General features: G+C 56.9%; 1 protein-coding gene across 1 annotated transcript in view; it reads right to left on the reverse strand.

Annotated features, from left to right (window-relative positions):
* Positions 1 to 12,268, reverse strand: part of IGSF21 (immunoglobin superfamily member 21) — a 235,281-nt gene that overhangs the window by 66,324 nt on the left and 156,689 nt on the right. The window contains exon 3 of the mRNA XM_036115519.2: positions 8,233 to 8,354. Coding sequence (XP_035971412.1) covers positions 8,233 to 8,354 — 122 coding nt within the window. The remainder of the gene's footprint in view (positions 1 to 8,232; positions 8,355 to 12,268) is intronic.

Here is a 12,268-nt window from a genome sequence, read left to right on the forward strand (position 1 = left end):
ACTAAGGACCTAGAGGGGAAGGAGGGAGGGTACCTGCCCTGAGAGACGGGCCCAGGGCCTGACACAGGCGGGTCCAGTAACTCCTCCTTCTCTGGCTGGTGCTCTGGGGGCCAGCGGCCTGGGGTTGGGTCCAGTGGGACTCTGGCTCAGAGAGCCACTCTGCCTTTGGGGAAAACGCCAAGGAGCTGGAGGAAGAGGCCCTTGCTCCTGGGCCCTCTTGTTCCCTAGTCAAGGCCTCATTTTCTGAGAGGCTCAGCACAGGGCCACGTGCACACCAGTTGTTCTCTTTCTACCAGTAACTGTGCCAGGGGGCATAAGGGGGTGACCCAGCCTCGGGAACTGGTCAGTGCCTGTGGGGTCACTCTGCCCTGGGAGGTCCCTGGCTGGTCAACTCTTTCGTCATCTTCAACCCAAATGAATCTGGCCACGGGGGCCTTAGGACAATTCTGCTCAGGCAACTTGCAGCCCAGGCTCTGAGAGCCGAGCTCCCGGGCTGCCAATTCCTCTAGTGGCCGGGAGGAGAACTGCAGCCCTCGCTCCAAAGTCGTCCCTGTTTGGAGACACGGACAGGCTCCCACTCGGGGTGTTCAATTCAGATGTGATGAAGAGGCATAATCTGTTCTGAATAAACTGCAGAAAAGGGCTCAAGGTTGTCATTACAATGTCACTCTGGCTCTTTCGCATTCCCGGAGGCTTACAGGGTGCGAGAGAGGAGGGGGTTTCGAGTGGGTCAAGAACTGGGCGTAACCTAGCACAGGTCTGAGCATACACAGTTACTCGCCGTGTGTTTGCCGAGCGGTCAGATGAGGGAACACATGAACGGCTATGTCTGTGCATGCAGCACGTGCTGTGTCTATTTCAGAGGGAAAGGATGCACGGTTCATGATAACATTGCAGAAGGACAAGGAAGCTATGCAATTCAGACTCAAACCAGCCAGGGTCAGAGGGCACTTTTCTTTGTACCAAGACCCAAGAAGAAGTTTGCCCTGCACCTTCATAGATGAGTCTGCAGGAGGGCCAGCTAACTTCTCAGAGAGAAGCAAGCCTCTTTGGACCAAACAGTGAATGCCTCTATTTAAAAACCAGCACAAGGGCGCCTGGGCGGCTCAGTCGGTGAAGCGTCCAACTCTTGATTTGGGCTCAGGTCATGACCTCAGGGTCCTGGGATCGAGCCCCGAGTCAGACTCCGCGCTCAGCAGGGAGTCTGCTTGAGATTCTCTCCCTCTGCCCCCCACCCTGCTCTCTCTCTATCTCTAAAATAAATAAATCTTAAAAAAATAAAAATAAATAAAAACAGCACAGTGTTCCATCAAACAGATTCCAGGGAGCTTCTACTTTGCAGGTTCCGTCTGCCTGCTTGGAGGGGTCCTGTCACCCCTTCCAGCACCTCCCTACCTCCACGCCTTTGCCCACGCAGTGCCCTCCACCTAGAGCATCTGCTCCCCAAGCCTCCTTGTCTGAAACCTACTTATGCTTCTAGGGCCACTTCAAAAGCCACCTTCTCTATGATTTCCCGGGTCTCTCCAGCTGATTCATCACTGCATTATATCAGAGTCTTTCCTAGGACAGCTATCACTTTATTCCTCGAACTGTTAGCTATTTATCTCCATGTTTTATCTCCCCTTTCTCTCCCTTCATTCCACAAATATTTATTGTTCTTCTGTAAATGCCGAGTAGGGTCTGGGGTTACTGAGATGAAAGAGCTAGAGCGGACCCTGGGAGGAGCTTCTGGGCACACGTGGGGGTGGAGGAAGGAGGCGGGCTTTAAGGTCCGAGGAGGAGGAGGCTGGGGCTGCATCCTGACCACCTCTGGGGGCTGTGCCCCCGCTCCGTGCTTTGGATGCAGCAAATGTTCAATACGTGCTGTAGAGCGAAGATGTGAGTGGGTGCATCTCGAAGTAATAAAGGAAACGGCATTTCCATGTTCTCTTTCCTCCAGGCTCTTCCTTCATTCACTTGATTTCTCCCCCATCTCCCTCCCTTGACAAATAAGAATTAGGGAGGTGTAACTGTGTACTCCTGCTCTCCACGAAGCCCCCAGGCTCTTCCCCACCCACCCAGCTGTTCTCCACCTCCTGTCGCGGCTTCTGGGGACAGCGCACGTGTTCACGGGGCATGGCAATCAGACCCTGGAGAGAGAGCTGGCTCCCCTTCGCCTCCTGGCCCCTGCCAGCCCCACACCGTGGTCGCTCCTTCTCCCAGCTTACTCAGGCTTGGAAACTAAGTCCCGGGGGCCTAGAAAGAGACCTCTCTCCCCCTCCCCAGATGAGTCTGGGGAGGGCTTCGTCTTCCTTCCCTGGTGCCCCCCCAACCCACCCTCCACATGGCAACCAGAGTGAACTTTACAAGACATATCACATCAGACCATGACCTTCAGCAGCTTCCGGGACACAGAGAATAAATGCCAACTTGCTCCCTAAACTCTGGCCACACTGGCCCTCTGGGAGCCCTTAGATCATGTCAAGCTTTCTCACCTCAGGACCTTTGCACTTGCTGTGCCCTCTACCTGGAATGCCCTCCCTACCCCAACTGTGCCAGTGACTCCTTTTTATCCTCTAGATTGCTGCTGAGATGTCACCTCCCATAAGAGAACTTGTAGCCGCCCCCCGCCACCCTCCCGCCGCATACTCTGTTATTGTCATTCTCTGTCATGTTACCTTATTCCTTCACACACTCATCACCAACTGTCAATATTTTTCCTTATTCTTTTAAACATATTTTTATAGTCTGTCTCTCCTCACCCCCCTACACTGCAAACCTCACAAGAGCAGGTCTGATTGCGTCTTGCTCTCCATTTTATCCCCAGCATTGTCCCTGACATGTAGCAATTGCTCAATTCCTTTGTGATGAATGAAGGATGAAAACGTTGAAGGCGCGCAGAGTGGGGGGAAGGAGGGACAAACTGCTCCCTCCTACGTTTATCTAGCAGCAGGGAGAGCCCATGGGAGAACACCATAGCTTTCACCACTAACTCATCCACCCTGCAAGCATCTACATATTGTCCTCAATGTTGTGTGGGTGGGGTGGGGGCGGGGGTGCTGGGCTGGGGCTGGGGCTGGGGACACAGTGGTGAAGATATCAGACCCAGTCCCTGTCCCTGGGCTTTGAGTCTAGTGGGAGAGGCAGACTTTGAACACCTAGTGTCAGGGCATGGAGGGTATGGAGGGGAGGTACCCTGGGGTATCTGACCCAGTCTGGGCAGTCACGACTGGCTTCCTGGAAGAGGTGGCGTGCAAGCTGAACCTGAATGGATGAGTAGGGCCTTGGCAAAGGGAGGTGGGCAAGGTGTGGGAGGGGCAGGAACACACTCAACCCCTTGACTCTAGATTTCCCTCGCTGCCAAATTAGGGCCAGTGAAGCCTGCTTGGTGCTCCTCAGGACATCCAGAACACATGGAATGGGACAAGGGACTGCAGAGGACTTTGGGACATGGATGGGTGCATTCTGCAGGGATTAATGAGTTTTGCCCACACAATCTTCCCCTCTGTGGGGGATTTATCCATCTGCTCCACTTGTTCTTAGCCTGGTGGAACAGGTGCACAGGGATGTGGTGGGGCCGGTGCTTGGGGCTGAGGTGGGGCCAGTGCTTGGGGCTGAGGTAGGGCAGGTGCACGGGGGTTGAGGTGGGACAGGTGCTCAGGGCTGAGGTGGGACAGGTGCACAGGGGCTGAGGTGGGGAAGATGCACGGGGGCTGAGGTGGGACAGGTGCACGGGGGCTGAGGTGGGGCAGGTGCATGGGGCTGAGGTGGGACAGGTGCTTGGGGCTGAGGTGGGACAGGTGCTTGGGGCTGAGGTAGGGCAGGTGCACAGGGGCTGAGGTGGGGAAGGTGCATGGCGCTGAGGTGGGACAGGTGCACAAGGGCTGAGGTGGGACAGGTGCTCGGGGCTGAGGTGGGACAGGTGCATGGGGCTGAGGTGAGGCAGGTGCATGGCGCTGAGGTGGGGCAGGTGCTCAGGGCTGAGGTGGGACAGGTGCTCGGGGCTGAGGTGGGGCAGGTGTATGGGGCTGAGGTGGGGCCGGTGCATGGGCTGAGGTGGGGCCAGTGCATGGGGCTGAGGTGGGGCCGGTACATGGGGCTGAGGTGAGGCAGGTGCATGGCGCTGAGCTGGGGCAGGTGCATGGCGCTGAGGTGGGGCAGGTGCTCGGGGCTGAGGTGGGACAGGTGCATGGGGCTGAGGTGAGGCAGGTGCATGGCGCTGAGGTGGGGCAGGTGCTCGGGGCTGAGGTGGGACAGGTGCTCGGGGCTGAGGTGGGGCAGGTGTATGGGGCTGAGGTGGGGCCGGTGCATGGGCTGAGGTGGGGCCGGTGCATGGGGCTGAGGTGGGACAGGTGCTCGGGGCTGAGGTGGGGCAGGTGCATGGGGCTGAGGTGGGGCCGGTGCATGGGCTGAGGTGGGGCCGGTACATGGGGCTGAGGTGGGACAGGTGCATGGGGCTGAGGCACAGTCGTGGAGGTGTGGAGGATGGCGATGTGCAGGAAGCCAGCAGGTGGAACTGTCACCCTTATCATGCCTCCCCACTCAGGGGGTCCTCAAAGAAGCAGACCTTATGACAAGGATTCAGGAGCCAGTGGCTAATTTGCAAAGGTGTCCCAGGGAGCCGGGAAAGGAGTGGAGAATAGTGGGGAGGGAAGAAGCCAATACGGTGCATCACAGAGGTTATTCTGGGGGAGCCGCTCAGCCTTGTTCATGCTGGAGAGTTCGAGGGGACAGTGAACATCCATCTGATTAGTCTCACCCAAGGGGCAGGGGGGCCGGGAGATCCACCCAACACCTCCCATCGGCCAAGGCTGCTCTGGGGATGCCCTGACACATCCGCCTCACTCCATGAGCAAGCTGAGTGGGGCTCTGGCAGCCTGAGAAGCCTGCGGAGGGGTCAGGGTGCTGAAGGTGGGTGTGGACCTCTGCCACATCGTCCTCATCCCTACCATGATGGCTCCTTCCCATCCCTCAGTCCTCGGCCAACCATTCGGACGGCACCCCAGCACAGTGGTCCTTCCCTGGCGCTTCACCCTGCTTGCCTCCATTATACAATCGCCATTCGAATTCACACCTTTGTGGACTGTGTACTGATAAATTTACTTATGTCTTGCTTTCCTTGTTTACTGTCTTCCCCCCGTAAGAGTTTAATGCCAGGTCTTTCTTGTTCCCCACTGATCCCCCAAGACACCTTCCACCATGCCAGGCTTCTAGTCACTGCTCAATTAAATATCCTCTGAAGGAATACATTACTGTCAATTCCAAGCTGGGAGTTCTGGATTCTGAGGTTCATTCTATAGACATTTGATAGATGGGGCCTCTGGGGCACTGGGAGGGGCAATGACTTGCCCAAGGTCATGAACTGGGATGTCACACTTGCACCCCTGCCCAGGAGGTAGAAGTCCCGTCACCCCACCCGACGCCCATCCCTCCGGGAACCCCACCAGTGGGAGGAGACGCTTTGGAAGTCCCTGGGGCTCCTTTCAGCTGCCTGAGAATTGCTCCCTGCCAATTCTTGGTGATCTCAGCCTCCTTCTCCCCCTACTTTCCCCAGCTGAAGAGGAAGTGGCTCAGACAGCTGTGGAGCTGGGACTCTCTCTAGTTGAGATGCATTAATTTGTAAATATCTTCATTTATATGTAAATGCGGAGTCCCGCACCCCACCGCCAGCCCTAATGGGGCCCTGAAGCCTGGAGACACAGCCTCCTTTAGCTAGCAGCTCTCCGCGATCCGCTTAGACTCCTTCCTTCCCTTCTGCTGTGGCCTCCTCAAGGCTCCTTTGCCCTGGTGCGCTCTGCCTGGGAGACCACCGCTGGAGCGGAGGCTGGGGAAGGAAAGGGCACTGGCCACAAGTCAGCACTGCTGTGTGACCTTGGGCGAGTCCCCTCCCTGCCTGGGCCTCGGTTTCCTTGGTTGCAAGATGAGCAGGGCAGCATGGTGTAGGCTCAGGACGAGGCGGCGTGGGCTCTGATTCAGTCTGTCATTCCAGCCACCAACCCCGGGGCAAGTCCCTTGACCTTGCTGCACTTTAACCCTAGCTATAAACCAGGGCTACAGAAAGCAGTAACATCTGCGCGTGCATTTACAGGGTTTTTTCATGAGGATTAGAAGAGCCAGAGGACACATAAGGGGTCTTTATGCGATCTGGAAAAAGGTGAGCGTGTTTTATGGTGGAAGAAGGAGGGGTTTTTCTGGGCAAGAACAGCAAACATGCACCGCTCAGCGACCGTGGCAGCACTTTAATGTGAATTAACTGGGGGACCCTCGCAAGGCTGCAGGGAGCTGCTCACTATTGTCATCCCTTCTAGAGATGGGGGCAACTCAGGCACAGAGTTAGGGGGTGGAGGGGTCAGGATTGGAACTCAGGCCCCGGGACAGAAATCTCACTTAAATCCCACAGCGATGGTGTGAAGCCGATCCGATTTAAGTCTGCTTTGCAGGTGAAGAAACTGACACCGAGAGAGGTTGAGGCCCTCGTCCAAGGTCACTCAGTAGGAAGTGGCTGAGCTGGTTCTGAACCAGGTCTTCTGGGACGGGTACTGGGGCTGGGCTCTGGGTGCCCCAGTGAGCACGAGAGGGTGGGGGACAGGGCTGGTCTGGTGGTCTTGGGCTTTCTTCCTGGCTTAGGACTCCAGTGGGGTGCTGGAAATGAGGGGATAGGCTGGGGGAGGGTGCTTCTCAGAGACCAGGGTAACCATGTGGGGGTGGGGTGGAGGCTGCGGGTTTCTGGGAAGCAGCGGGGTGATCTGAGTGCTCACTTCTGCAGAACCATCTGTGGCTCCCAGGACGGTTATTTTCTTCTCCAAAATGAGGTTTTCATCTTGGTTGTAACTGGCTGGTCTTAGGTGTGCTTTAATATTTTAAGGAGCGCCAAATCCTTTTTGGAAGCAGGTACAGGGGAAATCATCGACATGAATAAAGGCATCTTTGTAGTCATTTGCACGCCTCTTCCGCATCCCTCGCGCCCACATGCTCACCAGATTCCCCCAACAAGGGCTGGTTCTCAGCTGCTGGCAAAAGCCCAGAGAGGAGGGGGACCCAGAAAGGTCCTCCAGGGGAGCACACCCACCTTCCTTCTCACAAAGTGTGCAGGGAAGGGTCACCTGCCAGATTCCTTATGCAGGGCTGGGTGAGCCCTGGGCAACCTTCCCGTCCCGTTTTCTAATTTTATCCAGGGGGAAACTGAGGCCCAAAGGGCAGAGGAGCATACCCAGGGTCACCTCATCAGTGTGTAAATTTCACTGTGTACCTACTATGTGCCAGGCCTGCAGGCCGCTGCTTTCTGCCTAGACACCAGGCAAAGCATTTGGCTGTGTCGTGTGGGAAAACGCACATACGTGTGTCTGTGTGTGAGACTGTGCACGTTCAGTGCCCGTGTGAAGCTACTTGTCATGAACGCAGTGAGGCTCCCCCCCATCTCATGGAGGGATGGGCACTAGAGGACCAGCAGCCATCTGGCTTTGGGGGAGAGTTGCTCTGCTAGGGCGAGGGGCCATTTAAATTAGGTGTCCCACAGGAGGGCATGCTTGAGCTGGGCTCTGAAGACTGATGAGGAGCTCACCATGTCACCAGAGGGAGAGTGGCACTCTGGCAAATGAGTGGTAGGGGTAAAATAGGATCAGGGCCTTTTAGAGAGTACACGGGGCGGGTGCGGTGCCTGGCACCCACACGGAGAACATGGCAAGAATGGGATCAGCTACCTTAGAGTCTTCTAGAAAAGGGGTAGGGGTAAACATGTTAAGTATCACCATCCCCAAGGACTCTTTCCTCCCGTCCTGCTGCCTCTTCTGACCCGGGGTCCAATTGTTTAGGGTCCATTTGCCTTGCTGGGCAGGGGCCTGTGGGGAACAGGAGAGCGTGTTCCCCGGGGCTTCTGAGCCAGGCAGAACGGGCTCACGTCCCAGCTCTGTCCCTGCTGGCTGCAGGACGTGGGGCACATTGCTCACCCTCTCTGGACCTCAGTGTCCTCTCCTGGAAACTGAGTTTGGACAACCCACCTGGCAGGACTGTTCGAGGAGCTGGCTGGGGGGACCAATGTGGCCGGTCTGCTGCATGGGGCGAGTTGTGACTTGAACCCTCCTTGCTCTTCCTTCCGGGGGGAGGCCCCTCGAGGCTCTGGGTTCCCCTCTGCATCACAGCCCCCAGCCCTGCCTTCTGAGCCCCTGGAGGGTGACCCTGAGAACCCCCCAGAGCATCACAGGACAGACGATGGGAAAGGGCCGGAGAAGTGGCCCCCGGCGCCCGGCCCCTCACCTCACGGTGGACTGGTACACCAGGTCCTCTCTCTTGCGGTAGTTCTCCATGTGCGAGTAGTTGGTGGAGAACATGGCGTCAAAGGTAAAGATCTTCTGCTTGATGGTGCCGCCATCCGTCACCTGCAACAGAGCACAGACGGCTACAGGGGAGCGCTCGGCCAGCCCCGCCCCTTTGCTCCAGACAGCGCGCGCGGGGTTGGGGGACACTGGGAGACGTAGAGGCCAGGACGCCCAACACCCCGGTGCCCTGGGAGAGGCCTCCAGGGGACATGTCACCGCCATCACTAGAACCCTCCCAGGTCATCCCCACTCTACTGATGTGTAAACTGAGGCTCTGGAGGGAAGGGACTTCCTGAGGTCCTATGCCAGGAAGGGGCAGAGCTGGCTTTTCTCCCCGGCAATTATTTCTGGTCAATTCTGTCAGGGGTAGGCCCAGAATGGCGGGGGAGCCCAGGCAGGCAATCCCCATCTGATGATAAGGTCATCATAGGGGGCTTCCTGGAGGAAGCGAGGTCTAAGTTGCCTTCTGAAGGAAGAGCAGGAGGCGGCCTGGCACAGGTGGGCGTGCTCTGTAGGCAGAGGAGACAGCAAGAGCAAAGGCCCTGTGGTGGGAAAGAGCAGGTATGCTATGCTCGGGGAAAGAAGATTGTGTTCAGAGCGCCCGGGGCAGAAAGGAAATGGTAAGAAACCAAAAGCGCCAGATCCTGGAAGGCCTGGAAGTCAGGGGAGCTCAACTGTCCCTGAAGGCAATGTGGTGGAGGTCACCTTGAACTCTATTTAGGGAGAGGCCTGTCTGGAGGCAGGGGGCCCTTGAGGAGACTGGGGAGCACCCAATCTACTGACCTGGGGATGGAGCCCCCTGGACAGCATGCGGGCTCACCCTCTTCCAGGCTGCCCTTGGGACAAGCCTGCAGGGAGGTCATGAGGTCCCCACCTCCCCCTTGGAGCACAGAGGCCCGGAGAAGTGGGGGGACCTCAGGAGGTGACAATAAAGCCTGCGCTGGAAGACAAAGGCTGCCCCAGCGCCCAGCTGTTCACGGCTGATTAAAAAGTCGGACCCAAGTGTCCCGCGCTGCTGGCTCACTGCCCGCTGCCGCCTCCCCATGCCCGCGCTGCCTCCAGCTAATGAAAGTGTTACTCCACAAAGCAGCAAGGTATGTGTTGTCACTGTTTCAATTATTTATCTGTTTACTCGGCTGCAGTTTTCCCTACAGTTTTCCGCCTGCGTCAGCAACTCTATTATAGACCGGGAGTTTGCAGCCTCTCGCGGCTCAGCTGGGCTCCGCGCTAACAGCCTGCGGCCAGGGAGGCCTCATGCCTGGGCCTGGAGAAGTGGAATTAACTCCCTGCAGCTCTGCGTGGTGGAGGCAGGGGGGCCGGCTGGGAGGGCGGTGGCCAGGGCCGGCTTTCTCCAAGGGGCTGGGCGTGGGGGGGACGCTGAAAGCTGCTCAGATCTGTAGCCTTCCCGAGAGGACCGGCCTGGGTGCAGCTGGGTTCCTCTGGGCACCTCTGGGCCCAAGCTGGCTTGGACCACATCTGTCTGGCCTACATGGCATTGTGGCTGGTTTAGGGGACACAGGTTCAATGCAATTCAAGCTAGCATTTATTGAGCTCCAGCTGTGTGCCAGGCACGGGCCCACATCGGTATGTGTCAACTCCCCCCAACCCCCACCATGGTCTGCAAGCTCATAAGGAGTAAAGAGGCCCCTAACAGTCCCGGGGGCCCCAGGGGGCCCCACAGGCAGGGTTGGAATGGCGATAAGCTCCAGGACCCTGTTGTGGGGGGATCAGCAGTAGGACTCCCCGCTGCACGGTTTCTCCTTACCCCTCCCTAAGCTCACGTCCCTCTGACTCCTCTGGGCTTATCTTCAGCTCATCCTCTTCACTTGTTTTCCCCTGTGGGGCTGTGTGCTCTCAGTTCGCCTCTTCTGCAGCTCGGGTCCCCCCGGGTTCCCAGAGAGGGGACCCCGAGACTGGGGGATGAGGGAGGAAGAGCAGCAGAGCACCTTCAATCCAGGGCCCTCAGCAGGAGGGATGATTTTGCCTGCTCCCCAGGGGCCATTTGGGAAGGAGTGGAGCCATTTTTGGTGTCAAAGCCTGGCGGGACGGTGGTTTGGTGTGGGCATCTGGCGGCAGAGAGCAGGGATGCTGTCACCATCCCTCGATGCACAGGATGACCCCAAAGAATTATCTGGCCCCAGACGAGAAATGTGCCATCGCTTTGTGCAGACCCACAAGTGCCCCTGGGAAGTGAGTGCAACGCACAGCAGCTTGCCCATTTTACAGATGAAGAAACCGTGCGTGGCTTAAAGAGGAAAGGAGATTCAGCCGAGGGCACACGCAGGGGGCTCCTGGCACGGCTCCGGCTCCGGCTCCGGTGGCGGGGGCCCCCAGGGACTGAGGACTGGAGCAGATGCTCTTAGTGCCCCCTCCGCCCCCAGGCAGCCGGCTCCTTAGCAGGAGGACACCCGGAGCCCTGCAGAGTCTTGAGCAATGTTCTCCCCAAGTCGTAGAAGTCGTAAAAGTGGAAGGCGTCCTGCCCATGTGACTTGCAGCCTTGCCTCCTTCAGGTACGGCTTTTTTATCTCCTCCTAAAATGCGGCAGCCCTTATCGTCCCAATCTCAAATTTCACTCCGTTTTTTTTATTATACAAAGGAGAAAAAAAAATCTGTCAGTAAAACTGTCTCCTCAAATTTATTCACCGGGACCGAGGATTTTATTACTAGGAAAATACACCTGCACCCCACACGTCCACACATACCCACACACCCCAGATAAAGCACTGAAGAATGATCTGAGTCGTAAATCACTGTTTCGGGCCCAGGGACAGGGGAGTTTCAAGGACGCACCTAGTTTTTCTTTGGTTTTATTTACATCTTTTTTCCTGGGGCCACGTCTAGGGCCTCTCTGTTAGCTTAGGCATAAATCACTCCTTCCCGTCAAAGTGGCTCCAGGCAGCCCTGTCACTCAGCTGTGATAGCCCAGCAGCTGGCTCCCTGCCCTCTGGGAGGGCTCCGGAAAGGCATCGCCTTGGAATTCACCCTCAGGTCCCAGGCCAGCGGGCGAGTGGCTATTTGCAAGGAGGTTATTCTCTAGTTCTTGGCGGTGGTGGTCCCTGAGATGAGCTATCACAGGCTGTAGGGCCACGGGCATGGTGAGCCACAACTTCTCTTTCATTCCGGAAACACTGCCCCAGACCTAAGACCTGCAAGCACCGGTCCAGGCCCCAGAGGAAGGACCAGATTTCCGATGCGGTTGCAGCCCATCACGAGCGAGCTTACTCGTACGCAGCCTGGTGGGGATGCACGGCCCACAGGTAACCAGGGAAAGCCCCGCTGTAGCAGCATATAGTTGCCAAGGGTTATCTGACGCCCACGGAGGAGCCAAGGATTCTTTTGGGGGGAGGGGTGATCACAGAAGGCTTCCAGGTGGAGGTGGACCTCTTTGAGAGTCCTTAGTCCCAGGTGGGTGCTCCCCGCCTCTGGGAGACTCTGGAGCAAGCAGGAAGGCTGATTTTCTCCACCCCCTGGACAGTTCTTGATTCTGTTACTAAGTAACTTTGTGCACTTCATTTCTCCAAGCCTCTGCTTCCTCATCTGTAAAATGGGATACTGCGACCCACCTGTTCCTCTCGCCAGGATTAAATGAGATGAGGTTTGTAACAGCACCTGATGCGTGGTAAGCGCTCAGTACAGACAGCTATTTCTTTCTTTTTAACGATTTTATTAATTTATTTGTCAAAGAGAGAGTGAGCACAAGGTGGGGGAGCGGCAGGCAGAGGGAGAAGCAGGCTCCCTGCTGAGCAAGGAACCCGATGCAGGGCTGGATCCCAGTACCCTGGGATCATGACCCGAGCCGAAGGCAGACACTCAACTGACTCAGCCACCCAGGTGCCCCCAGACAGCTATTTCTATGCATAATAACAATTTTCTTTTTTTTTTTTCTAAAGATTTTATTTATTTATTTGATAGAGAGAAACACAGCAAGAGAGGGAACACAAGCAGGGGGAATGGGAGAGGGAGAAGCAGGCTTC

The sequence above is a fragment of the Halichoerus grypus genome, chromosome 5, assembly GCF_964656455.1.
Source record: "Halichoerus grypus chromosome 5, mHalGry1.hap1.1, whole genome shotgun sequence".
NCBI classification, from domain to species: Eukaryota; Metazoa; Chordata; class Mammalia; order Carnivora; family Phocidae; genus Halichoerus; species Halichoerus grypus.